The 14,073-nt window shown below is 38.4% G+C and overlaps 4 protein-coding genes across 8 annotated transcripts; 3 read left to right on the top strand and 1 right to left on the bottom strand.

Moving 5' to 3' along the window:
- Positions 1 to 44: 44 nt before the first annotated feature.
- LOC106417524 (glycerophosphodiester phosphodiesterase GDPDL6-like) lies at positions 45 to 3,155 on the bottom strand. Its single transcript, XM_013858317.3, has 8 exons — positions 3,042 to 3,155; positions 2,632 to 2,928; positions 2,436 to 2,545; positions 1,856 to 2,354; positions 1,449 to 1,769; positions 1,241 to 1,383; positions 685 to 1,156; positions 45 to 604 (listed from the first exon to the last, which is right to left on the bottom strand). The coding sequence occupies exons 1-8, from the start codon at positions 3,151 to 3,153 to the stop codon at positions 300 to 302; spliced, it is 2,259 nt and encodes a 752-aa protein (XP_013713771.1). The 5' UTR covers positions 3,154 to 3,155; the 3' UTR covers positions 45 to 299.
- A 639-nt stretch (positions 3,156 to 3,794) lies between these two features.
- LOC106417511 (VAMP-like protein YKT61) lies at positions 3,795 to 5,844 on the top strand. Of its 2 annotated transcripts, XM_013858309.3 has the most exons (7): positions 3,795 to 3,837; positions 3,966 to 4,177; positions 4,262 to 4,359; positions 4,458 to 4,562; positions 4,675 to 4,740; positions 4,889 to 4,975; positions 5,127 to 5,844. In XM_013858309.3, exons 2-7 carry the CDS (start codon positions 3,985 to 3,987, stop codon positions 5,175 to 5,177), a joined length of 600 nt encoding a protein of 199 aa, XP_013713763.2. In that variant the 5' UTR covers positions 3,795 to 3,837; positions 3,966 to 3,984; the 3' UTR covers positions 5,178 to 5,844. The 2 variants fall into 2 exon arrangements, with proteins under 2 accessions (XP_013713763.2, XP_048606592.1); XM_048750635.1 differs by lacking the exon at positions 5,127 to 5,844 and having other exon boundaries at positions 4,889 to 5,101.
- Positions 5,845 to 6,978: 1,134 nt separating this feature from the next.
- Positions 6,979 to 9,985, top strand: LOC106387623 (YTH domain-containing protein ECT1). Of its 2 annotated transcripts, none has more exons than XM_013827533.3 (8): positions 6,979 to 7,099; positions 7,241 to 7,290; positions 7,363 to 7,480; positions 7,556 to 7,641; positions 7,720 to 8,046; positions 8,324 to 8,821; positions 8,942 to 9,154; positions 9,550 to 9,985. In XM_013827533.3, the coding sequence occupies exons 1-8, from the start codon at positions 7,051 to 7,053 to the stop codon at positions 9,796 to 9,798; spliced, it is 1,590 nt and encodes a 529-aa protein (XP_013682987.2). In that variant the 5' UTR covers positions 6,979 to 7,050; the 3' UTR covers positions 9,799 to 9,985. The 2 variants fall into 2 exon arrangements, with proteins under 2 accessions (XP_013682987.2, XP_013682979.2); XM_013827525.3 differs by having other exon boundaries at positions 7,360 to 7,480.
- A 1,824-nt stretch (positions 9,986 to 11,809) lies between these two features.
- Positions 11,810 to 14,021, top strand: LOC106387613. Of its 3 annotated transcripts, none has more exons than XM_013827514.3 (9): positions 11,810 to 11,949; positions 12,049 to 12,099; positions 12,186 to 12,207; positions 12,269 to 12,380; positions 12,465 to 12,497; positions 12,866 to 12,991; positions 13,237 to 13,343; positions 13,438 to 13,509; positions 13,587 to 14,021. In XM_013827514.3, exons 1-9 carry the CDS (start codon positions 11,905 to 11,907, stop codon positions 13,940 to 13,942), a joined length of 924 nt encoding a protein of 307 aa, XP_013682968.2. In that variant the 5' UTR covers positions 11,810 to 11,904; the 3' UTR covers positions 13,943 to 14,021. The 3 variants fall into 3 exon arrangements, with proteins under 3 accessions (XP_013682968.2, XP_048606566.1, XP_022556344.2); XM_022700623.2 differs by having other exon boundaries at positions 11,871 to 11,954; XM_048750609.1 differs by lacking the exon at positions 12,465 to 12,497.
- Positions 14,022 to 14,073: the final 52 nt, after the last annotated feature.

Below are 14,073 nucleotides of genomic sequence, written 5' to 3'. Positions count from 1 at the left end.
ATAATTAATGATGTCTTTTGCAGCTGCATGAAGTGTGGTAGACAAGGTAAGTCGGGAAAACAAAAAGGAGAAAATTCTATTGATAGATTATTACAATCTATGATCTAATCAATAGTCCTACACAATTAAAAAGGCTTGTTCAGACCTTTAATCGCAGTGTGCATGTGTGTGTGGTCTATACATATGTTTGTATATTGTGGTAAAATATGATACAGACATGGCATTAGTGTGTTAACGAGAAGGGTGTGGACTACTGCTACGCTGAGAGGAAGATATTACAAAATGTGCTTCTATCTTTATCAGGCACCAGCGCAGAGGAGTAGTCCCAAGGCCAGCATCGCCATCAAGGAAAGGCTGAGATTAGCAGTGGTGGTTATGGTGCCTGAACGAAGAGAAGCTGGCGGAGCTCCTCCACTGGCATTGTTGGTGGCCAAGTTTGCAACGGGGGGCAGAGGCGGATCAATCACGTCTTTAGCGTCAAGAGGTGGGTTTGGGGCACTAGCTGGTGGCTGTGCTTCCTTGGATGCCACGGATACTAGAGTCCCTGCCTTTGCAGGTAATATCGCAAAGGACAGCTCTCTGTATAAATCTGAGCATGGACTCCCTGCGTTTGCATCAAGTATATATATTACCAGCCTTGTCTTGATTGTTGTTTCATGATCTTTGTACAGGTTTAGAACTTACTCAAGTATCTGGTGGCTGTAGCAGGGAACTCCGTGATGACTCCATCAACGCCATTCCCTGCAATGAACGTGGCAAGCTCTACCGTAGGATCAGAGAAGTAATCGAACGTTATGGAGAGGTACTCGTTTCTCAGCACCGAGACGTAAACAGAGATATTCCCCTTGTGCATTGCCTCCACTACTTTAGTCTTCCCTGTGGCGAAGCTTTGGGAGATGGTGACAAGAGAACTTCTCAAGACATTGACTGCATCTGCATGCTTCTTGATTTCTTCAATGGTTGGCTTGGGAGCATCGCCTATTTCCTTGTCAATGCTCAATACTCTAGTGTATTGAGGGACAGCCTTAAAACTGTCAAGAACAGAACTGTCATCTGACTGAATCAAAACCTTCTTGTCAAGTTTGGAACTGGTCAGAGCGGACTTGACTGCGTCTACGATTCCTAGTCCTTTCTTTGATGCTAAATAAGCAGCATTCTGTCAACAAACCAAGGCGTTAGTGAGTGGAGATGCCTTGAGCCCTTGAGTAAGTTAAAGAGTTAATAGTGAAAAAAGACTTACCTGGACGTTGATGAGAACTCCAGTGACTGCCTTTGCTTTACTGAACTTGAGGAAGTCAGCGAGAGTCATGAACTTCCCTGCATTCTTGTTTTTTGGGTTTCTCGGGAATCCATCAGCAGCTAAGAAGGGGCTCTGAATTTGAGCTGGAGAAGTAACTTATTAGCTGATAGTTTCAGAATAGTTGTTAAAATAGAAACCAGTTTCTTACGCTTTAGAGACTGGATCTCCGCCCAAGTGAGATCAAAAGAGAAAATGCCACTTTTGGACTGGATCTCAGGAACGCTGGTGGCTCGGGTCATGAGAGTGGTCGCTGCAGTTGTGGTTGGTATCAGGTCTGTAGAATCAAGGCAGAAAGCCATTCCATCTTTGGTCATCTGGACAGAACAGTCTATCACATCTGCTCCATCGTCCACCGCCTTCTGATAAGCCAGATCAGTGCAGCCTGGATAATCTCCACTTGCACCATTGTGAGTTATGACCAACGTTTTGCCTATTTTGGGAGTATCTCTCTTTTGGTGAGCAAAGCAAGCTGCAAGAGAACAGAATCGTATGCCGTTAGCTTCAAGTTTTTTGAGGAGACATATATATATATATGTGAGGAAATCATCATCTCACAGATGGCTTGTGATGCTGTTGGCGGAAAATCAGAGATGAAGCCATCAACAGAGAACTGGCCATTGTCCACAAACTGGAGATACTCAGCGGAAGGATCAAAGCTGTAGTTATAACTGGTGAGCATATCATTGACAAAACCTGAAGCGTAGACCTCTAGACCAGCTTTGTGGGCATCAGTTACAACGGTGGTTGGCGGCTTAAGGTACTTAGCCGAGTCAATGGGCCAAATGTAGTCTTTGGGAACAATAATGCCTGTGGCAAAGGCCTTGATGGCTGCGAGGTTCAGCAGGATCTCGCTGTACTTTTTGTTGGTGGTAGGCTCGTTTGTCTCGGGGTCTTTGAACTCGAATATGAGCTTTGTCTTGGCCCTGCGTGCATCTTTCCCAATGCTCTTCAAGAAACCGATCTCAGGAGAGGAGATGACGTTAATGCCACTGAAACGCAAGCTTCTAATGTACTCGGCTGGGCTTAACTTGTGTTCCATGTAGAATGCATCATACTGCACAATTTTTATTATTTTGTTTATTAGATTCAACAAGAAGGTTTGTTACTCATTATCAAAGAGAGGCGGGATAAAAACCTGAACGCTCAACCAGAACTTGGGAGGCTTGGCGTCGAGGACGTCCTCCACGGCTGCAATTGACATCTGGCCGTCGAAAATGCTGGGCCGAGAGAAGATGTTTTGAACAACTGCTTAATAGCACAGAACATGTAAAGGCATGGTGGTGGTGGGGGAGCAGTTGAAGAGAGAAAAAGAGAGAGAGAGAGAGACATACGGGAGACGTTGGAGAAGATGGTGTCAGCAGAGTAGTCAAGAGCAAACCAGCCTTTGAGGTTTTGACCATAGACCTTGTAGGTCTTCTGGCCTTTGGGTAAGAAGGTGGAGATGGTGGTTGAATTGTCAAGCCTGATATCAGACAAGCAAAAGCCCGCACCGTCTTTTGTCAACTGAAGGTTGCACAACATTGTGAGATCAGGGGAGCTGGAACTAATAGCCAAGTCGTTTGCAGTGGCGCTTGACTCTGGGAAAAGTCCTGAGAAGCCGCCTCTCGCTACAACCGCAGGCTCTTTTCCTAAAAAAGTACATGTATGGGTTCTTAAACACAAACAAACAAATAACATGTTATGTAACATGAGCATCATGTGCTAGCAGCTAAAAATAGAGACAGGTTACGGAAAAGTATACCGCTAAGGGTGAGCCATTTCTTGGCAGGAAGAGCTCCAGCAGCAGCCTTAGTTTTGGGGGGCGCAACACAAGAGTGTATGAGAAGAGAGAAAAGGATGAGAAACCTCAGCATGATTGATCCTGCATGTGTGTAGCTATTATGAGATGCATAATATTTTTTTTGAGATACATAATGTTACATTTAAGAAAATGTTAAAGAGATGAGGACATGTAAAGAGATACGTACAACGTGAAATCAAGAACATGTGCCTTTCCTTCCTATTGTGCTTCCTTGTGGGTTCTTTCCCCTGTTTCCGTTTTTAGATTGTGAAAGAAAAGATGAAGAAAATATGATAGCTTGGGGCCGAAGAAAGAAAAAATGTTTTAAAATTGGAATAGGGAAAAAAAATAAGTTTAATTAGTGGTTAAAGCCATGTATGGCTCAGAACTTTTTTTACATTCTATTTTTGTAATTTAACTTGTTTCTCACTCAAAGAAAAGAAAGAAACTTAATAAAAATTAAAAATTAAATTAGTCCCCTCCATTCTTCAAATGTTTTGCACTGATTTTCAATTTTTTAATCTTTAAAACTATCAGATAAATATTCATTGAGCGTATTTACTATTTTAAAGATTATCCCTTAGAAAAAGATTAGTTTTTTCGACTTGATTTCCTTTTTACTAATAGATTATCTCCTCTTCTCTCTGCTTATATAATTTGTACCCTCTCTAACTTGCTTCTTCTCTGTCTCCTTCAACCTCTCTGCTCCAACACTCTGTCTCTCTCTCTCTCTCTCTCTCTCTCTCTTGATTAAAAGGTTGTGTGTTCATTCTAGTTTCTATATATGTTTGTGTTGTGACAAAATCTGTCTCTTGCCAACTATGACCTAGTTTATGTCTCACCATGATTCTCTAGCTCTTACCAATAGAACTTCATTGTTTTCAGTGATCCACCAGAGTTAATTATGAGTATCACGGCCTTGCTTGTTCTCAAGTGCACTCCCGATACTCCAAACCCAGTTATCCTCGCTCACGCATTCGACTTCTCTGGATTCAACTATTTCTACCACCCTAACATCTCAGAGTTCGTTCGCTTCTTCGGCAGTACTGTCGCTGGCAGAACCCTTCCTTCTCAGCGCCAATCTGTTAAACACAAAGGTTCTTGTTCTTATTATTTGCCTCTTGCAATCTCTGCCTTACTTTTTGAGTTTTGTAACTGAACTTGATGTGCTTGAGATATAGACGAAGTAGTGCATGCTTACAACAGAAACGGCCTCTGCGCCGTGGGATTCATGGACGACTGTTATCCTGTTCGAAGTGCTTTTTCTCTTCTCGATCAGGTACTGCGAAAATCCTACGTACATCTGGTTGATGCATGTAGCTTCTTGTTTGCTTAAGGAATGTATATGGTTTGTGTTGACATTGTTCTTTTTGGCAGGTTCTTGATGAGTACCAGAAGATATTTGGTGAGACATGGAGGTCAGCAAAAGAAGTCTCTAACCAGAAGTGGCCATACTTAGTAGAAGCTTTAGAAAAATTTAAGGTACTCCTGCCACTATTTGAGCCTTTGTAGTTTCTATAAAACTTGTTAGAAACTTTAGGATGTGAGGTTCTTCAATTATTCTTACTTATTATGGAATAAATATCCTATTCAGGACCCGGCGGAAGCTGATAAGCTGTTGAAAATACAGATTGAGCTGGATGAGACCAGTATTATCATTGTAAGTGCAGTATCGACCATTCCATAAACACTTTGTCTGCTTTGCGTTTTTTTTTTTTTCAGTGAACCATACGTACATATATGGTCCCTTTGTTTCCAAGATTTCTTAAAAACATTTCAGTGAGTAGAGCTTTGGATTTGTGTAACAGCATAAAACCATTGATGGTCTCCTAGCCCGAGGTGAAAAGCTGGACAATTTAGTGGAGAAGAGTTCAGATTTAAACAAGGCATCAAAGGTAACATTCCACGCTAATATACTTGCTAGTGTTTCTTTAGAAGAGTCCGAGGTTTTGGAGATAGTTTTTTCTTTTTGCTAACAGTTGGAGATAGTTTTTGACATGAGAAAATTGGTTTTATGGTTTTTTTTTTTTTTGGATGATGAAACAGATGTTTTACAAGCGAGCGAGGAAAACAAACTCATGTTGTACAATTCTCTGAAGCTGCAATGCAACTCTTGCATCTCCCTCTGCTATATAGAATTAGGGAAATGTGCATTTACATAATAACTTATACGACAAGGAAGAAGCTGTTCCTTGTCGGTTATGAGAATTTCATAAGACAAGGATAACGTGTTATGGAAGTTATGAACAATTTATGATTTACTGTTCTCAGTGTTAATTTAGTTTATGTTTTCTTTTGTTATGTGGCTAATCTCTATGAATGCATATGTATAATGGAATATTCAGACATACACAGCACATAAAGAGACGCTAATTATATAGAAGAATAAATCTGAAGCACATTATTAAATTGGTGGTTTAATGGAAGTAAAGAGAGTACTACCTCCTATCATAATTGTCACCCCATACTTAAAAACTGCTCGTCCCTTCAAATCAACCAACGTGCCATTGTTGTGAATGCGACGTTTTGACTTTTAACTTTGTGTCAGAGGAGGTACGAGTTGTGAGCAAAGCCGATAACGACGCTAGTAGTTCGTATTTGCAGTTAATTTTTCTTTTTTGGGGGTGGGGTGGGGGGATGCGCATTGAATCATGTAATGCGGGTTAGGAAACCAATACAAACCAGCCCCAACCAAACATAAGTATATTTCTAAATCATTTGGTTGATGATCTTGAACAAATAGACTAATGTGTTTATTTAATTAACTTAATCCAAACTAGAGGTGTCAAAATGAGCTAGCTCGTTCAACTCAGCTCAGCTTATAGTGAGCTCGGCTTTTTCACAAGGTAGCTCAGTTCAGCTCATTTATTATACGAGCTTCAATATGTAAATTCGAATTCAGACCATCTAGATCATGAGTTAAATTAGCTAAATCGTGATCTAAATAAAAATAATAATTATAAAATAAATAGTGATAGAATAACTTCTATAATATTGTTCAAAAATTAAATATTAAAAAATCCAAAACATAAATATTAAATACTAAATAAAAACCAACACATGACAAAAAAAACAATACCTAATATAAATTAAATTAAAGCAAAACTAATGATCCAAAACCCTATTCTTCGTGAGAGTCTTGAGTCAATTCATCTTCAATGTCTTATATTTATATTTTACATTTTAATTTTAGAAGATAAATATGATTAATATAGATATTATCTTTAAAGAAGATTTGGTTTGACATTTTAATTTTAGAAGATAAATATGATAAATATAGAAATTATCCAAATATATTATATATTATTGTAAGTAAAAAATAAACAAGCTCATGAATCAGTTCATATTCATTAAAAATCGTTCATATAACTCGTGATCTAATTAAATTTGATCATTAAACTCATTTATTAAATGAACTTAAAATATAGAGATTGTGCTCATAAAAAAACGAGTTGAGCTGTGCCAGATCATGAGCTATAGATCATTTTGACATCCCTAATCCAAACCCATGTTTTTTTAGTGTTAATTTCCCTATACATAAATCAAACTAAAAACCAATCGAAAATGAACCAAACTCAACATAAAACTAACCGAACCTAAACCAAAGCGAATTATCTCCAGCCGGTTCAGTTCAAAACCGAGCTAATCAAACCGAGCCTTTTAGTATAGGTGGTTTAGATTGGTTAAGGGCTCTGGAATGTCCGGTTTATTTGAGGTTCTATTTAACAATAACCAACTGGTTTACATCTTAAATAGAACCTCAAATAAACCGGACATTCCAGAGCCCTTAACCAATCTAAACCACTTATACTAAAAGAGCCCAAACCAAAATGTCCACAGGGAAAAGAATCCATAAATTTGGTAATAAATAAAAGGGACCCACAACAGTGCGAAGAAAGTCTTTTAAAATTCTCAGAAACCTTCCGATCTCGCTCCCTCTCTTCTCTCTCACAGATCTCTCTTCCTTCGCATGGATCCCGCTTCTTCCAGAACTCAGCCCAACCAAATCGTCTCTCCTGGTAACACTCTCCTCTCCGTTTCCTTTTCCTCTAATCCGCATCTCAATCAACAAAATCCCCAATTCCAAACCCTAGAGCATTTCTATAGAGCCGTTGATTGCTCCAAAATGTTCGTTAACGAGATGTGTTGACTTTTCGCAGGTGAAAGACCCGTCATGGCGGATAATGTCGGCGGCGACCACCACCACCAGGTACTCTCCTTTTTCGATTTTGATTTCCGTAAAGCCAAATCTCATCTTAGGTTTAATCCATTTCGCCAGCAGGTTTCTCCCGGAGAAAGGATCGTTTCTTCTTCTTCTTCCTCCTCCTCCGTTGCTCCTCCTGATCCCTACTCTTATTACAACCTCTATCATCCTTACGATTGGGATGTTGCACATTCTGGTAAATAAGCTCTCTTCTCTCTTCATATGTGTAATGAAACCCCTTTTTGACTGTGAGTGTTGACTTGCATTGTAGGTTATGCTCAAGGATTCAATAGTTGGGATGGGTATCCACAGTATGCTGCTGCTACTTCTACCCCTGAAGGCATGCATGTCCCACAGGTTAGGAGTTAACTTATCCCTATCATACTGTTATCTCTCTTGCTCTTGCTACTTACTTCCTTTTTGGTTGTTTCTCAGGTTGTCTACGATGGGAATTCATCTTTTATGTACCACCAACCTGGTTTTGCTTTCAACCCTTACCAATCTATGATGATGGAGGGCCAAGTGCCATTCTCCCCTGCGTATTACCCGCAGTATGGTGCACCTTCACCTATGCATTTTGCTCAGGCAGAGATTGGTGGTGAGAATTCCCGTTATGACCCAACGTCTGCTTATATGGTTCCTTTTGCGGGATATGGTGGAGGGAATTTATCTGGTAATCAAGGGGGTAACGCTTTAGCATCACATATACCTTATCCTCAGACGATGGGTATACTTGGGCCTTACGACCATAATGCTTCTCAGGTTAAAACTCTTTTCTTTTTGCCTCTTGTGTTATTGATGTGCAAATCTTTTGTTTGAGTTGGTTTGCCTCTGTATCAACTAGCGCTTTTTGTGAGTTCACACACAAACACAATCTAGAAGAACCAATGATTTTTTTTCATATATAATTAAGTGGTCATACTCTGTTTTGGCGTTGAATCTTTAGTTTCTTTCTTCCATTTAGTGGTTTCGGAGAATGAAAGTCTCCGTAAATTAGTTCTATGGCCTTCTAACTTTTCTTTTGGCACTTTTCTATCAGCTACCGGTGCATGGGAGTGGGGTTGCTTCAAGTTCTTCTGTGGGAGGATATTATCATGTAGGATCTTACCAGACTCCAAATGCTGTTGGGTCATATTATGGAGCTGATAATTCTGGCAGGTCAGCCCCTGACATAGGTAAACGGCGAGAGTACAGTTCTGTACCTACCACCAATGATCTGTATGGTAATCGAGGCCCAAGAGCATCCAGCAGGGTAGAGAGCAAGAACAGCTCCAGATTTTCCTCTTCTGCTGGTAATTCAGCAAATGGTTCAAGTACAGCTGGACCCAATCCCAGTTTGTACAACAATCCAGAATTTGTGACGGATTACAAGAATGCCAAATTCTTTATCGTCAAGTCGTTTAGTGAAGACAATGTTCACAGAAGCATCAAGTATAATGTATGGGCCAGCACGCCGCATGGCAACAAAAAACTTGATACTGCTTATAGAGATGCTGAGAAGATGGGTGGAAAATGTCCAATCTTTCTGTTCTTTTCGGTATGGCTCTTTCTCTCGATGTAACAGTGCAATTGATAAGTTTCTTTTTAGAGCAATGATAAGACAACTCTTTGTTGCGTCAAGGATACATAGAGCTTAACCAGACTTTGAATGTTACAGGTAAATGCAAGTGGACAATTCTGTGGGGTGTCGGAAATGGTCGGACCTGTAGATTTTGAAAAGGACGCTGGTTACTGGCAGCAAGACAGGTGGAGTGGGCAGTTCCCAGTGAAGTGGCATATTTTGAAAGATGTACCGAATAACCGGTTTTCTCATATTCTTTTACAAAACAATGACAACAAGCCGGTAACGCACAGCCGAGACTCTCAGGAGGTGGGTACTTATGTCGTAACCTTGCATGTGTTGCTTTATGATCATTCATTTACCTACTGTGTGCCATTTATGATCTGCGTATGTTTGCAATTGCAATATTTTGTCTCGATAAGTCGTGTGTACTTTTGGGTATGATTGTGTTTCAATACTCTCTTGGTAACTAGACTGATTGGCATGTAAGGTTTGGTAGAAGAAACCTTTCACTTGTTATTAATATAGGTATCTAGAATGGGACATTACGCAAAACATTAACATAAAGGAATAGGGTTATAGTGATAGGAAGAAGGATTTTGAGTGGGGTTAACACATGAACTGGGCATATTGCATTGCATTTGTACTAACAGAAACTTAAAGTTTGTGGTGAAGTTAACTAATTGATTGATGAACTGTAACAGGTTAAGCTGCGTCAGGGGATTGAGATGCTGAGAATATTCAAAGAATACGAGGCACACACCTCCATCCTGGATGATTACAGCTACTATGATGAGAGAGAGAGGCAAAAGGTGGGAGAGGATGGTGGGAGGAAAGAAGAGGGGGAAGAAGAGACCTCTTCTTCTGTGGAACAGTTATCAGAGCGTCTTCAAGCAGTCACAGTAGAAGATGGAAAGGAAGGGGAAAAGGAAGACTTGAAAGAGAAGACTTGATATAACTGATTGATGCAGTAATAGTAAGTAGAAGCATTCTTTTTGGTAAACAAGTTGGAAGGGGTTCTCTGTTTCTTTTCTTTTCTTTTTTTTTTGGGTGGGGGTGTATACTGAAATGTCAAAAAAATCTCAAATCCAATTCCTTGTAACTTTTGTAGCATTATGCTTTTTTTTCTATCATTGAACAGATCAGGTGTCTAGACTTCTGAATCCTGGCAGGTAACAAACCAATTCAAAGGACGACGTAACGTAGTGTAACAAACTGATTGTATCATGTCATTTTCGGGTCAAATCCTGATATACTTTGAGGTGGTAACAGGCCCGGCTTAAATACAAAGTGGGCCTTGTGCTGAGTTTAAAAAGCTGAGTTGTCAAGCCCTCAAAAAAACTTGTAACATTATTGTGTTGATTATTGTAACTTCCACAACTAATACCCTAATATTTATTTTACTTTTTAAAACCGAACCGGACATTGACTTGGCATTGTAATTTGGTCAATGGTTGGACTGGTTCAACCGAGTTTTAACCGGACATTGACTTGGCATTGTAATTTGGTCAATGGTTGGACTGGTCCAACCGAGTTTTAAATTTTAATTAAATTTTATATTAAGTAACTATATATGTATGCGTATAGCTAAAAAATTATTTTATATCATTGTTATAAACTAAAAATAATATACAATAAAATGAAATTTTTTTTAAAAAATATAAAAAAATAATATATTTAGATAGATATTTAGAAAACATTATGTTTTTTTATGAAATCTTTTTAAAATTCGCAATTTTAAAAAACATTTACTTTAATTTGAGAAAATCGGGTTTTAATATCGAACCGGATCACTGGTTTTAACGAGTTTCACCAGTTTTTATCGGGTTTACCGATTTAATTCAAATCTAATTTTTAGTATAATCTAGAACTAGTGACCGAGTCACGGTCCGACCGGCCTGTCCGGTTTTCAAAACATAGCAAAACAGGATCCTGCTTTCTTAAAGAAAAATGAAAAAAGGAAGACCTAATGCAAATGCACTGTGAACTGGCTCTAAGCCGACACTCTGGTATTGGTCAGAAGAATTTAACTAAGTTTGTAAGAATCTATTTCAAAACATAAGTAATAGATTCTGAAAATTTCACAAGATTCGATGAGGATTTTAATGCATCTATCTAATTTTTATATTTTAGATCTAAAATGAATGTAAATAAATTTAATAAAATTAATTCTCTTAAATTTCATTAACCCTTTTTAATAAGAGTTGAACCTAGAACCGAGTATGAGCTAACGCTAATGTAGAGGAGGGTTCTTTCTACGAGATATTTTGAAAGTTTTTATGAACTTTAATCATTCTACATAAAGAAAAAATCTAATAAAATTTGACATCTCTATATCATATAAATAAAGTTATTCACGGAATCACTATAACTCACTTCGTTGAGTTTATGACCATAAAACTAGACAGTTACATCTACTTGTTAAATTATGCATTTCTAAACAGGAGATCCTACTTCTGAAAAAAAAGTCTAACAAAAAACTTGACTAATACATTCAAATTTTTTTTTTGAGAACTAATTTTCTCATTATGTAAGGAATTACTATACCTAAATACACTAAAAAAAGTATTATCATGACTCAATTCTGAATAAATTTGTTCTTGCAAAATAGATTACAACAAATAATATTCTTTCAAATCTCAGCTTTAAAGCATATAATTTGTTCTTTACATTTTATAGTAAAATATACATTAAATTATTTTCAAATATAATTATCACAGAATTCACCAAAAATAAATAACATATATACTGATAGAATTATAAAATCAAATAACACATGAATTTTTTTTTAAAATAAAACAAAAAGATGTACAAATATGTAATCTAATAACAGAGGGATTGTCAAGAACTGATGAATTAGAAAATTGAATAGCACTGAAAACTTAAATTTCTTTCATTCCAAATAATCACAGTTTATAGATACTTTATCAATTTTTGAATTTAGGCTTAAAGCAAATTAAAAAAAAAAAGAGGAATTGTTAGTGGAGTATATAAGAAAAATATTTCTGTCTTTTTCCTTTGCACACGAAACGACGAGCCAAGCCAATTCTTCTTCTCCAATGGCGTCCTCTTCTCTTGTTCGAATCGCCGTTGTGGGAGACGTCGTACTGTGACTTCCTCTCTTTATCTCTCTCTCTCTCTCACCTTCCTTCTTATCGTGTGGATTTACTTAGCTTCTTTTCTTCTTCTTCTTCTGTTAAAAGCATGGCTTCTGGAATCTAGGTGAAGATCAGAAAGCTCTTCAGCTACTACAGGTTATTATCTCAATTCCTTCATCTTCACAAATGCCTTTCCTTCTTTACTCACACAATCCCCTGTGGCTCCTGAATCTGATTTGCAGCCGCAATTGGTGCTCTTCACAGGTACCAAGAATTGATTTTTAATTCAAAGTTATCTACTTTCTCTTTAATATCCAACTGTCAGGTGATTTTGGTGAGGAGGATGTGCCACTTGTGCAGAGCGTTGCTGCTCTTCCTTTCCCTAAAGCTGTTATTTTGGGCAACCATGATGCTTGGCACACCAAAAAATTCTCAACGTGTGTCTTACTCTTAACCCACCTTCTTCTTGAATTGTGTTAGTCTTGTTCTTTGATTATTAACCGTGCGTTTTCTATTTTCAGGAAACAAAACGGTGTCCAAATGCAGCTTGATGTGTGAGTTTTTTACCACTGTGTCATTGTGCTTTTTTTTTACTCTCATGCCTTTGAGTCACCTGCGGAATCTGCTTGCTTGCTCCTCCAGTTTCTTGGGATAATACATACACTGCGGCTCCTCTTTTCTTTGTTATTGTTTAGCAGGTTTGGTATTTAATGAGAGCATCCTGTCCAAACGCAAAGTCGATGTTATGCTTTCTCGTGATAACTGTCTAGTAGTTCGAATATGTTTAACTCATTGGTTTAATATATGGTGGAGACAGTACTCGTTGTGAGACCCATCGCTAGTTATAGATAAATGGTTTATTTATAGGATTTTCTTTAAAAGAGCTTATCGTTTTTCTGTTTCCCGCTGCAACCAACAACAGCCTTGGTGATGAGCACGTAGGATATCAACGCATGGACTTCCCCTCACTTAAGCTCAGTGTTGTTGGTGGTCGCCCCTTTTCACATGGCGGAAATAAACTGCATCGTGATAAACTGCTTTTAAAGAGGTTAGCATTTATCTTCCATTGCGAAAATGCATCTTCATGTATGTTTTCTATATACATTATTTATTTGTCCAAACACTTTTTTTTTTCTTGGAATCAAATCTTTGCATTTACATGTCTCGGTAATGGTGAAGAAACGATTCATAGTTTATATAGAAAGAACTGCAGTTTCGTTGGATTTTGTGTTTGTGGTGGTGATAACTGTGAAGGTATAGTCTTATCTCTTTGACACTTTGATCTCTTTCTAGGTATGGAGTTCGGGATATGAATGCTAGTGCTGGGAGTATTTGTCGAGCTGCACTTGGAACACCGGAAGATCATGTGGTTGTAATTCTTGCGCACAACGGTCCAACAGGTGCATCAACCTTTGAAGCTTTCTGAGTAGTCTAGTCTTTAGCCGGTCAGATTGAACATATAAGGATTAACTAGTCTTTTTTTATGTCTTGCAGGTCTTGGTTCTCAGGCAGAGGATATATGTGGAAGAGACTGGTTTGACGAAGGCGGTGACCATGGTGATCCAGGTAGTGTAAGCTGCCACCTTTTTCGATTCTTCAGACTCCCTACCGTAGAGTGCTGATTATAGTTGGTTTGGTGACAGATCTGGAGCAGGCATTACGCCAGTTGAAGGAGACAACGGAACTGTCTGTTCCTTTAGTTGTGTTTGGACACATGCATAAGGAGCTTGAAGGTGGGAAAGGAAACCGAAAAATGGTTGTGGAAGATAGTGACAACAAGGTTCTTTATGTGAACGGTGCAATAGTCCCGAGGGTTATAGAGATAAATGAAACACCGGTTGGAGCCGCGGAGCCCGAGAGTGGTGGCACAGTAAGAGCTTTTACGTTGGTGGAGATTTTAGATGGAAAGATCAAGAAAGTAGTAGAAAGTTGGGTACAAGTAACCGGAAGTGTGGCTAAGATTGTGGAGGACATGACATTGTTTGAGGATGTAACTTGATTTATCAAAGGGAACTTGTGTTGTTGGATCAACAATTATGCGACCTTCAATTCATTAATGATCAGTTTATATTTAACTACTATGTAAATACTCGTGATATTTGAGGTTTTATGTCTATGTAGAATCGGTTC

Source organism: Brassica napus, chromosome A2, assembly GCF_020379485.1.
Source record: "Brassica napus cultivar Da-Ae chromosome A2, Da-Ae, whole genome shotgun sequence".
NCBI lineage: Eukaryota > Viridiplantae > Streptophyta > Magnoliopsida > Brassicales > Brassicaceae > Brassica > Brassica napus.
The sequence above is the reverse complement of the archived record's forward strand: the minus strand, read 5'-3'. Positions and strand labels throughout refer to the sequence as shown.